The sequence below is a fragment of the Emys orbicularis genome, chromosome 2 (genome assembly GCF_028017835.1).
Source record: "Emys orbicularis isolate rEmyOrb1 chromosome 2, rEmyOrb1.hap1, whole genome shotgun sequence".
NCBI lineage: Eukaryota > Metazoa > Chordata > Testudines > Emydidae > Emys > Emys orbicularis.
Genome location: NC_088684.1, coordinates 165321523 through 165335019, shown reverse-complemented (window position 1 = coordinate 165335019; position 13497 = coordinate 165321523). Strand labels below are relative to the sequence as shown.

Genomic DNA, 13497 nt, shown 5'->3' with positions numbered 1-13497 from the left:
ATTTTGGGGTCTTTTTCTTATATAGGCTCCTATTACCCCCCCACCCCCCATCCTGATTTTTCACATTTGCTGTCTGGTCACCCTATATATTTATGCCTGTATCTGTAATTTTCACTCCATGCATCTGAAGAAGTGGGTTTTTTACCCATGAAAGTTTATGCCCAAATAAATCTGTTAGTCTTTAAGGTGCCACCGGACTCTTTATTGTTTTTGTGGATACAAGCTAATACAGCTACCTCTCTGATAACTGTGCTATGTACCTGTCCCTTAAATCAGCTTCTGTACCAGATGACTGGAGGATAGCTAATGTGAAGCCAAGTTTTTTAAACATAGCTTCAGTACCAGGCAAATTGGTCGAAACTATAATAAAGAACAGAATTATTCAACACATAGATGAACATCACAGCCAAGAATCACCGAAGTAGGAGGCTGCCAGGCATTTCTTGAGGCTCACCCACCACTATCCTGGAGCTAGAAACATTAAGTTTCACAAAAAAACAAGCACTAAGGTCTGATACACAAAAGGAGTTAGGTGCCTAAGTCCTAGGTTTAGGATCCACTGAGATTCACAAAAATCCCACTGTACCCGGTTAGTGCCTAAACTAATTTGGCACCTATGTTTTTGCAGTAAAAGCTCCCTAGTGTGTTTCTGATTCTGAGCATGTGCACTTTGCTGCTTCCCACTAGGCACCCAGACACCTATCTCATGCCTATGCATCAGAACAATTCACAAACCAGGGGAAGATAGGCATTTGTCTATCTAAGTTGCATGCGGGCCCTGATCCAGTAGGTGACCGGTGAGCATGCCTACTGGATTGGAACCCTCAACTGAGTTCACACTCAACAGACAAGGAGGCGCTTCCTCGTAACTTTTAGTGCAATGGTTAGGATACTCACCTGGGATGTAGGAGACTTGCAGTTCAAATCCCACCTCCACCTGTGTAGGAGAAGCGATTTGAACAGGGATCTGCCACCTCTCAGGTGAGTGCTCTAACCACTGGGTTTTGTGGGTCTCTCTCACTCTCCCTGTTGAAGTTGTTGAACTGTGGATAAATAATTAAAAAGTCATTAGAGTAGGGGGGACTAAACACTGGGTCTACCACATCCTAGACCAGTGTGCAAAACCACCAGGCTACAGAGTCATTCTCATGTTGCTTACTCTCTCTCTCTGTTCCCTCCTTCCCTTTCCCCATGTAGAAATATACAGTTAGGGCACTCATATCTTATCTTTGCCCTGTAATGACATCATGCAATAACCATACAATTATGATTAAGGCATTTGAGTTTTTGTGGTGCCAGATTAAATTGATTTTTAAAAGACATATTACATCCCCCCTTCATAGTTTCACTACAGAGAGATCCACCTTAAAACAACGTTAACTCTGTTCTGTATTCATACAATGAATTATTTTTATATTAAAAAATTCATAAATGAACATTAAACTAGAAATGTAAAAGAGGATGTTACCATTTGCTATTTTTAATTATCTGAAAATATGAATTATCAATTTTTTTTAGTTTAACTTTTATGGACAGATTCACCAGTACGTGCCAGGTGGTTTCTGCTGTTCTGTTGGATCAGATCAATGGTCCATTTAGCCTGGTATTCTGCCTTCCAACAGTGGTCAATGCCAGATGCTTCAAAGGGAATGAACGGAACAGGGCAACCATCAAGTGATCCGTTTCCTGTTGTCCAATCACAGCATCTGGCAGTCAGAGGCTTAGGGACACCCAGAGCATGGGGTTGCATCCCTGAGCATCTTGGTAATAGTATTGATGGGCCTATTCTCCATGAACTTATCTAATTCATTTTTTAACCCATTTATACTTTTGGTCTTCACAACATCCCCTGGCAATAAGATTGACTGTGGGTTGTGTGAAGAACTACTTCCATATGTTAGTTTTAAACCTGCTGCCTATTGATTTCATTGGGTGAGCCCTGGTTCTTGTAGTATGTGAAGGGATAAATAATACTTCCTTATTCACTTTCTCCACAACATTCATGATTTTATAGACCGCTATCATATCCCTCCTTTGTTGTCTCTTTTCCAGATCAACAGTCCCAATCTTTTTAATCTCTCCTCATACGGAAGATGTTCCATATCCTTAATCATTTTTGTTTAATTATCTGTACCTTTTAAAATTCAAATATATGTGGGGTTTTTTGAGATGGGGTGACCATAAATGCACGCAGTTTTCGAGGTGTAGGTGTACCATGGATTTATAAATTGGCATTATGATATTTTCTGTCTTCTTATCTATCCCTTTCCTAATGGTTCCTAATATTCTGCTAGCTTTTTTGACTGCCACTGCACATTGAGCGGATGTTTTCAGAGAACTTTCTTCAATGGTTCCAAGATCTCTTTCTTGAGTGGTAACAGCTAATTTAGATTCCATTGTTTTGTATGTATAGTTGGGATTATATTTTCCAATATGCATTACTTTGCATTTAGCAACACTGGATTTCATTTGCCATTTTGTAGCCCAGTCACCCAGTTTTGTGAGATGCCTTTGTATCTCTTCACAGTCTGCTCTGGACTTAACTATCTTGAGTTATTTTGTATCATCTGCAAACTTTGCCACCTCACTGTTTACCTTTTCCCAGATCATTTATGAATATGTTGAACAGCACTGGTCCCGGTACAGATCCTGGGAGGCACCACTATTTACCTCTCTCCATTCTGAAAACTGACTGGCATATTGGATCAGATCAATGATCCATTTAGCCTGGTATCCTGCCTTCCTACCCTTTGTTTCCTATTTTTTAATCAGTTACTGATCATGAGAGGACCTTCCCTCTTATCTTACAACTTCTTAGTTTGCTTAAGAGCCTTTGGTGAGGGACCTTGTCAAAGGCTTTCAGAAAGTCCAAGTACACTATATCCACTGGAGCATCCTTGTCCATATTTGTTGACCCCCTCAAAAAATTATAATAGGTTGGTGAGGCATGATTTCTCTTTTCAAAAGTCCTGTTGGCTATTCCCTAACAAATTATACATACTTTATACTACACCTCTACCTCAATATAATGCTGTCCTTGGGAGCCAAAAAATCTTACCGTGTTATAGGTGAAACTGCATTATATCGAACTTACTTTGATCTGCCGGAGTGCGCAGCCCCGCCCCCCCGGAGCACTGCTTGACTGCGTTATATCAGAATTCGTGTTATATCGGGTTGTGTTATATTGGGGTAGAGGTGTACTAAAGAAAATGGTCTATTGAAAGACCTTAACAATAACATAGTTATTAATAGCAAAGACTGTCACTTAGCAGTAGTAAAGCAGGCCAGCACCTAATTAATGCTCAATATTGCACATAGAACATGAATTGAATTCCTTTTTCAGTATATCATAAAACAGGCAAACACATTTGTTCATCAGAGTTCTAAGTTGTTTTTAAAAAAATGAAAAAACAAACAAAAGAAGTAATCTCTGAGGATTTTGTGACTGTAATTAATAGGGCTTTTTGAAAGGAGAAGGTCCATTAAATATAAACTTCAAGCAGGAACAAAACACATTAACTACAAAAATCTATTTTGCTGCTGCTTGTGATTATTTCCTGATATCTCATTTAAAGAAGTTCACTGACTCGCCTGTTCTTTTTTTACCCCCTTAGATATTGGCAAATGCTATCATTTTTATCTGTGGAAACCTGGCAGGAGCATACCACAAGCACCTCATGGAACTTGCTTTGCAGCAGACATATCAGGACACCTGCAACTGCATCAAGTCCCGCATTAAGTTGGAATTTGAGAAGCGGCAGCAGGTAAAGTTATTCCCATACCTTGGTCCATTCTGTTGCTTTTCCAAAACAAAAACAAAAAAAACAGTTTATCAGAGCATAATCCACTTTGTCAGTACAAGAAAGCTTATTGATTAAGTCACTGGAAGTTTTGCTTTAAACTCCATGCAAAATCTGTTTAATGATTGTCACATTTTTTATCTGAATGTAAAATTACTTGTTATTTCTGTTATCATCTAAGCCTCTTCTCTTGAGTTACATTATGAAAAATATTTTGTGGCAATGGAAGGTGAAGGCACTACATAGAACCTGTATTCAGGACTGTCAGTTGTTTTCTTCTGATTGGATCAGCCATGTGATGTTGATTTTTGCCTTTGGGAAATATCCGTTCTCCCTGTCCAACAGAACTGCTCTAAAATCTTGCTGTATTGTCCTAAAAATGTATTTCAATCTACAATACAGATGAGTCAGGTGACATAGTTCTAAGGTTCAAGTAGGATAACAAAGAGCTGGGGGAATTTCATAATGAGAGTATCTGTCACTTATTGTAATAGCTGAATAAAAGGCTGACATCTTTCTTTCTTTCTTTCTTTCTTTCTTTCTTTCTTTCTTTCTTTCTTTCTTTCTTTCTTTCTTTTTCAATTTCCATAGTGCCTGTCATCCTGACAGTTACAAAAATTTAAAGCACAAAATATCTCATCAGATGCTAAACAAGATAACTGCATCTTACCCTAAAAGTCACTAGATTCAGACTCTTATGAACTGTTAAGGATCAGGAACTCAAAATAAGGGGGCCGTGGGCTGAGAAATCCCTGCTGCCAGAAGTGGAATATTCAAATTAATGTTCCAATAGTTAGTGTTTCCCAGCTGATCTTAACTCTTATGACAGGATAGAGGGCCAGGGGACAGTCTCATAAATACCATGACAATTCTGGGCTTTAAAGATCATCACTGACACTTTAAATTGAATCTAGATGCCACAAGAAGCCCGTACAAACACTTGTGAATAGGTGTGACATGTTCCTCCTGCCAACCTTGCTCTGGTGGGCAGTTACATTCCATAGTAGCCGAAGTTTCCAGGTTGTACTTTTAGGGTAGCCCTAAGTAGGTCATACTACAGTAGTAAAGCCTCAGAAGTAAGAAAAGCCTTAATGACAGTTGCAAAATCTGCATCAGGTGCTGCTGTGTCCATGGTTGTGTAGGAGCAGATATTTATAATGTTCCACTAGCAGCGTGGAGCATTGGCTAAGGTGGTTTTGTTGCTGGCAATGTTGTAATAAACATGCATGTTTTACTGTATACATTTTCTCACAGTGTTTTTCATGTAATAATGCCCCAGACTGTCCCTGAATTATCCTTGCTTTGGGCCATGATGTGGGAGCAAAGCGACCGTAGCCAGACACACAGGAGGATCACTCCAAGGTAGAGGAATCCTCCAGTGTTATAGAGCTGGTGTAATTGCTCCCATGATGAGCCCCCTCCTTGCAGCTAACGTGGTTGGGGAAAGTGGATATGGGTCTTCCCTGTGCTCTGGCAGTGTTATACCAATAGAATAAAAACCAGTAGGATCTTATTAAGAGGGATAAGGCAAAGATGCCACATTTATTGTAAATATAATGATAAAGCAAAAGATAAAAGTAAACAACGTTGTTTGACTACCTATTCCTATCACTACTTATTCCTTACACACACACACACACACACACACACATACATATATATATATTCATTCACACAATCATTTATTTAAGTTCTGTATGGGTGTTATAGTTACCAGCCTAGAAGTTGCTTATGCCAAGTTACTGGCCAGGTATCTTGGTCATGAGGATGGAGCCGAGTCTGTGTCAGGTGCACCTGATGCTCCTAGAGGCTGGCAGCAGAACCAGAGACGCAAAATCCTCAGTCTTGAGAGTCTATTCTTATAGGAATTAATTCCTATGTTAGTCTATGGGAGCTGTTTCATTTTGCTGTTGCTGACTCAATCAGCGGATGGCACATTCCTGGGCACATTCCTGGTGGCTCCACACTGTCCAAAGTTTGTGTTTCTCATCCTTCCAGGTGATGGGGTGGATCCCAGTTTACACTCCTGGGGTTCTGGTGGTCCACTTTACACATTCTTCGACCGATGGATACTTCCTTTCTAGGCTGGCACCTCCCTAACCATTCATGTACATCAAGCATTCATCAACATACATTCCATATCTTAACCATATTTTAATTTACTGTCTCCACCACTTTCGGGGTGTGTGCTAATTCATTTGAGACTCCCGGCCCTTTAATCACAGAGGGTGGTGGTCTGTTCCTAGGAGCCGTTGCTGTTACAATGAAGTAAAAGTCACTTAACGGCTTATAGTGTTTGTTTACATTGTATCAATTACTTCAAGAACAAAGTCAATTAACTTGTTTGTAAGTTTTACATAGTGATAAAGTATCTTTCAAAGGACAGATACAATCAATGGTTTCTACAGACAGTAGCTTACAAGTTTTAACAGAAGACCCAAAAGCTTTTTGTACTTGGTGAAACTGTTGGATTTTAAAGTGTGGGGGACAAATTATGGGGGGGGGGGGTCACTGTCACTTGGGGAAATCACTGTTAGTACCTTCTTTAATATCCCTACAGCAGTTCCCAGCTGCCATCATGGCTCCTTGGGGCCATCGCCAACCAGCATAATTTATAATAGGAATGAGGGTGCTCTTATTTATGTTTGAGGAACTAAGCCTTTCACCCTCCTGAGCTGTGCTGTGTGCTCCTTGCCCAAAGCTGAGTATCAAGGACCAGTGTGTTATTTTCATTTTTGTTTTCTCTTCCAAGTACAGCTAGTGTGTTGATATGTCTAATTAGTACCAGAATCAGGGAAGGGAGTTTGTGAGTGCAAAGTCCTTAGGTACAAAGGGTTAGAGTAGCACATGAAAGGGGTAGAAAAATGTTTTAAAAGTCATTGATGTAGGACAAGATTTAGTTTTAGCCTGAGGTTTCCTTCAGTGTGCATTGTCTGCTCAAGGATATCAATATCTCTGAGAAGGTACCAGTAAGCAACTTCAGGTTTCCCAAAACTTCCACAAAGGTATCAGTCAAAAGTGGTTGGGGTTGTGAGGGTGGAAAGGAAGCAATTGTGCACATTTACAACTCTGTGTTGGGTATTTGATCTATATTGCCTGTCAGGGTTGTGTTGACAGTAGTCCCAATATTGGGAGCCTGACAAAATGTAAAAGTGTAAATCAGTAATAACAACAACCTTTCATTAATGTATTCTGTCAATCATTATAGACCAGTGGTGGAAAATTCACTGCCTTTGTTATAGTAAGCTAAGGCTTTATTTTCATTGTTGTCTTCAGTAGAAATAAACATGCAGTATAGCCAATTAAGAGATTTGTTATTTGTTATTAATGATCAACTTTGACTCATATATAAACCTAGGAATAACTTCCTACAGTTCTGATTTTCCACATTTTTATAGGTAACTTGAGGTGGGTCAGTGGCATAGATTAAATTGAACTGGATTGGAGAACTGCTTTCAAAGTGATGTTCTCTTATAAACACATTATTGTTTGTATCCTCCCTATGACCACCACCACCTCTACCCCTTCCCCACCAAGGATCTTCTCTTTTTCCCGCTCCCCCACACTTAAATTACTTGTGTCAAACCTGGCAGTCTCACATCTGCAAGTCTTCCACCTGAAAAGGGAAGAAGTGTAGCTCTTTGAAATCCCATCATTGCTGCTTATCATGGTGGTGAATGCTGTATGAATATCTAGATAGGTAAAATGATGAATGATATGTAGCTTCAGAACAATATGAATTTTTCCCTCCTACAGTGGCTGAGCAAGCTGCGTCTGCAACATTTTTAGCTCATGAGTAAAGGACCAATTTATTTTTGTCTTTTATTGCTACTTGTGTTGCTGAGAGGATACAAAAGTTGCTCTGCAGTGTTACATTTCAATTAGAAAAATTAAATTCTACTGTGGCCTAGTGTTAATGTTTTGCTGCTGTAGGAATGAGACATATTAAAAAGTAGGAGAGGGTAAGTGTTTAAAAATGCCCAATTAAATTTGGCAAGGCAAAACATTAAAACAAAAAGTTTGTAGCATGGCAATTAAAGGGCCTCATCCTGCATACCTTGCTCAGACAAAATTCTAATTTACTTCAGTGGGTGTTTTGCTTGAATAAAGAGTACAGGAAGAATGTGCTTCTAAGTGCTTTGGGCACCACATCAAATTTGCATGCATAGACAATATGTAACTTATAATTGCTACTGAAAAATATGTTGAACTGCAATTCATATTATAAATCATGTGATGGTTTTTCCCTTATTTTTAAGAAAGCATACAGAGCTTTGGTCTATTTTTTATCTTTTGAATTGCTTTTGAGAATGTAAATTGGTTTCTATTCCAAATAAATTAGTTGAAAAGGCATTCTGCAAAATCACCACAGAACTTCAACTGGCAAGTCACACTGGGTTGTTTAGACAAAGACAAATATTACCAGAATGCATTAATAACTGGTGAAATGTGTGTGAATATATGTAGTCAAATACATGAGTCAGAAATATTATACATGTACATATATACCTACATAGTTTATTCAACATAGTTGAGCTTGAGTTAAATTTTGCACTGTATTTATATATTATGTATACACACATTTGTTTGGTTTGGGTTTTTTGTTTTCTAGTTAGCTGGTGAGGCCTGAACTGAAGTACTGTGTCCTGTTTGGGACACCACACTTTCAGAAAGATGTGGATAAATTGGAGAGTCCATAGGAGAGGAACAAAAATGATGAAAGGATTAGAAAACGTAACATATGTGAAAAGGTTAAAAGAACTGAGAAAAGAAGACTGAAGGTAGGGGAGACCTGGTAACAGTCTTCAAATATATTAAGAGCTGCTATAAAAAGGTCAGCGATCAGTTGTTCTCCATGTCTACTGAAGGTAGAACAAATAATAATTGGTGTAACCTGCAGCAAGAGAGATGTAGGTTAGATATTAGGAAAAAACTTTCTAACTGTAAAGATAGTTAACATTGTAATAGGCTTTCAAGGGAGGTTGTAGAATCCCCGTGATTGGGGGGCTTTTAAGAACAGGTTGAACAAACACCTTTCAGGGATGGTCTAGGTTTACTATTGCAGTGCAGGGGGCTGGATTAGATGGCCTCTTCACGTCCCTTCTAGCCCTGCATTTCTGTGATTTAATGCAGGACCAGGCTTTCCAGTAGGGTCAAGCCAAATAGTTCCATTTATGGATTGTTGTTTTTTCTGTATTACCTGGGAAATTTCAGGTGTTTTTTTGAAAGAGGGTGAGGACAGGAAGAGATCACCCAGCCTCTTCCATGCCACACACACAATTATCTATGGCACCTTAGAGACTAACAAATTTATTAGTCTCTAAGGTGCCACAAGTACTCCTGTTATTTTTGCGGATACAGACTAACACGGCTGCTACTCTGAAACAATTATCTATGTGCTTAACAGATGTATTGTGAGACTGTATTAAGTAATGTTTGTAAAGTGCCAAACACAAAGTATTATTCAGATGAGTCAGTGGCTGGAGTGGCAATACACCTAAGGTGTCCTGGAGACTCATTTTTCTTCTGATTCCTCTGTATGTAATATGCCCTCTGTGGGAGCAGATCCTCCATTATCAATGTAATTGTAATAATAATATCCTAGTCTTCTTAATACGTTGTAAGATTTCCTGGACTTTTAAAGTCCCTATAAATTTGAATTAAGTTGTACAAAGCTCTTCATAGTGCCCCCAATTTTTAAGTTGCTTTAGATTTACCTGAAAAAAGTCAACTGTCCATTCTGAAATGTAGATTGAGCAGAGAAAATCTAACGAACTGAAAATCCTTCGACTCATTGGTGAAAAAAAAAAAATATTGACTTTGACTCCTTTGCATATTGTTCACCTCCACAAGCTTAACTTTCTTTGGGGGGAGAGATAGCTCAGTGGTTTGAGCATTAGCCTGCTTAAACCCATGGTTGTGAGTTCAATCCTTAAGGAGCAAAGAGTCCTGTGGCACCTGACTAACAGATGTATTGGAGCATGAGCTTTCATGGGTATTCACCTGTGAAAGCTCATGCTCCAATACATCTGTTAGTCTTTAAGATGCCACAGGACTCTTTGCTGCTTTTACAGATCCAGACTAACACAGATCCTTAAGGGGGACATTTAGGGATCTGGGGCAAAAATCTGTCAGGGACAGTACTTGGTCTTGCTGTGAAGACAGGGGACTGGACTGGCCTCAACTCAATGACCTTCCAAGGTCCCTTCAGTTCTATGTGATAGGTATATCTCCATATAATAAATGATGATCCTCATGGGGTCCATCAGGTTTTAAAGCGTGGACTCTGGAGTCCTGAACATTCTCAACAGTAAAGGGTGAAAGGGGGAGGAGAAGGGAGAGAAAATGAAGCTGTGCAATGGGAATGGGTCTACTTACTACCGCCCCTTGGGCCCAGAAATTGATGACAACATTGATGGCATCCTTCTCAAGTATCTTATTAGCATATTTTGCACTTTGTCAGTCATGGTTATGTTAACAGTGGATTTTAGTTTCACTGACACAGTATGTCATCTGTGGTTCAAGGTATCATTCAGAATACAGAATTCCTACCTGTTCATATGTGCCTGTTTCATCTTTTCTTTCCCTCTCATTAATAAATATAAAATGAAATGTGAAATTACCCTGCCCTTCTAACATATGAAACTTTGCTGCAGCATATGCATTTCAAATACCCTTTTATAAAAATTATTTGTCTCACTGATACACCCTTGCTGACAATTAGCAGGGGTAATCAATCTGTAAAACTATGTTAGATTTTGACATTGACAAGTAGTTAGCATAATTACCCTTCTTGCTGATGCTTTGCATTATGAGACACAGAAAAAATATGTTGAGAAATTGTTACAGTGTAGTGGGGAGGAAGTGCATAGAGATGGTGACATTCAGTGGGCTCTCTCAGATACCCTCTTTGAAAAGGAGACAATGTCATAATGGGTTTAGAAACAGATCTCTCAAGCTAAAACAGATTTAAATTAAAGAGATTTCAAATTATTGAGTGGGGTTTTAAATGTCTCATTGAAACATATCATTTGTTACAAAGGTGAAAAGTCTTCATGGACTACCTTAAAATGAATCCAAAATGAAGGTATCTCACTCCAAATTGCTAAGATATTGAAACTGTTAAACAATGAATGGAAAAGTTTGAAAAATATTCTGTTAAACTAATACATAAAAATGAATACATAAAAGCTCACTTAATGCCTAAAACAGATAATGTAATGCCTAAAACAGATAATGTATCATTTGTATTTGCATGAAAAAAAGAATTTCCCCCATGAGTTCATGTTTTTGCTTTTACACTATTGCTTCTTCTTTCCCAAAATCATCATCCTCTGTTTAGGACATGACAGTTCACTACTGAGCATTAAAACATCAGACGGGGAGTAAGCAGTAGGAGGAATCGTTATTTTAATTACATTGTAAGCAGTTATAAATAAAGTTTGGTTTTGGTCTTTTAAATCTCTATCTGTTGCACTCACACATGCATGTACCCAGAGCAGACGTTTGGAAATCACCTCACCACTTTCCATCACAGGTAGTAAAGATTACAGATGATAAATGCGTGTTAGACATCATTGCTTATGGCTACCCCATCCATATTCATTCCCTGCCCTCTACACACTATCTTTCCCCATCACTTTACAGGGATCCTTCCTTGACAGCCTATTAGAACAAGAAGTGGCCTTGTTAGGGGACTATAGCGGAGCTGCTGCAAGAATACAGGGACATAGGCTTCTACTCCTAACATTTTCTTATTCTGAAGAAGAAGAAAAGGGTTATTCTTCCTGCCCTAGACCTCAGGAGACTGCACAAGTACATATGCTGCCTCAGATTCAGGATGATAATACTTGCAGCCATCATTTCATCTCTTGCGGCTCAGGACTGGCTTGTGGCTTGACATACAGGACACATACTTGCACATTGCCATCCACCTGCTCCACAGGAAGTACCTGAGATTTACAGTGGGGCCAATTCATTACCAGTACAAAATAGACTCTCCACTGCAATGAGAGTCCTTATGAAATGCCTTGCATGGTGGTGGCAAACCTAAAAAAGAAAGGAATCCATGATTAACCCTGCATAGGCAACTGTCTGGGGTCGATCACATAAGGAAACACTGACAAGCCTCAACTGCACCCTCTCTCTCTTCATTCCACTGGACTTCCTGGTGAACAGTGAGAAATTGTTTCTTATCTCATCACAGATGATAGAGTTTGTAGGGGCCAGGATAGATTCCATGACAATGAGGCCTTACTTGCCAGGGGACAGATTCCTCCCACTTCAGTCATTACTGAACATGGTTAAAATGCACCTGGTTACAACAATACGAACTTGTCTCTCATGATTATGCCATATGTCTGCATGAACATGTGCGCCACACTTGCTAGACTTCACTGAAGTCACTACAACTCTAGCTCAGGTTAGTCTACTTCCCTGCAATACACCCCGTAAGCAAGAAAGTCCTAATGCCATCTGATGTCCTCTCAGTTCTAGACTGGTGGCTGCATCCCAAAAATGTCCAACATGACTCTTTCCCTCATCTTGGCATTAGTCAGTCTGGGGAGCTCTGAACCATTTAGAGATGCAAGGGACATGGCCCCCAGAGGACATGGCATTGCATATGGCTCTTAAAACTCAGAGCTATCAGAGTGGTGCATGTGGAGTTCCTCCCTGTCCTGCAATACTCAGTAGTGTAGTGTGATGGGCAGCATATCAGCTATGCACTACATGGTGTCACTGCACGTCATAATCCCAGTACCTCTGCACCTTCCAGTAGTCAGTAACAACCTGGCAGACTTCGTAAACAGAGTCTGTCACCAACTGCAGGTGTTCACTGCTAAAGTCTGTCACCAAGTTGATATTTTGTCACTGGGGGGCTCCATTGATAGTCCTCTTTGCTAAGTGTCTGAACTTCTGTTCTGGAGATGGCATGAGCCTGAGATCATTGCCAGATGCTACCCTTCTGCAGTGCAATCAAGGCCTGGGTATATACGCTTCCCACTGAAGACAAGCAGAATCAGAGTGATTACCAAAGCCAGACAAGATTAGGCCATGCTCATCTTCATAGCTCCCTACTGACTTAGGCAGTTCTGGCTGAAATACCTCTTACAAATGTCCACACAACCATCAGTTGGGTTCCCAGGCCACCCAGTCCTGTTGTCACAAGATCAGGTGAAGTTTTCCACCTGGACCTGAAGTCCCTACACTTGATGGCATGGGTGCTAGCTAGTTAAGCTCCATGGAAAGATACTGCTCTTAACAGGTTCAAGAAATCCTGGTACAGAGCAGGAAAACTTACTTCTCCAAATGGAACAGGTTCTTTATGGGCTACCCAATATGGTCTAGTTCTCATTCATGCCTTACCATCAAAGATCCTCAACTATTTGCTGCAATTGAAACACTCTCGACCTTCTTTTAGCTCAATCAGCGTTTACCTGACATCAATATTGATGTATTATCCACCAGTACAATTGGTTTCTGTCTTCTCTCATCTGACAGTGTCCAAGTTTCTCAAGGGCCCAATGAATGCTTATCCATCGCTCAGAGAACCTGCTCTAGCATAGAACCTCAACATACTTTTTCTAAAGCTTATGTAGACACCCTTTGAGTCCGTCTCAGAGTGCTTCATCCATCTCAAAACAGTGGTCTTGGTAATCATCACCTTGGTCAGGAGAATGAACGAGCTTCAGGTACT

The 13497-nt window shown here is 39.8% G+C and overlaps 1 protein-coding gene across 1 annotated transcript in view; it reads left to right on the top strand.

Annotated features, from left to right (window-relative positions):
- ADCY2 (adenylate cyclase 2) overlaps positions 1–13497 on the top strand; it is a 456889-nt gene that overhangs the window by 214863 nt on the left and 228529 nt on the right. Inside the window, exon 4 of the mRNA XM_065398381.1 lies at positions 3615–3764. Within this exon, the coding sequence (XP_065254453.1) occupies positions 3615–3764 (150 nt within the window). The remainder of the gene's footprint in view (positions 1–3614; positions 3765–13497) is intronic.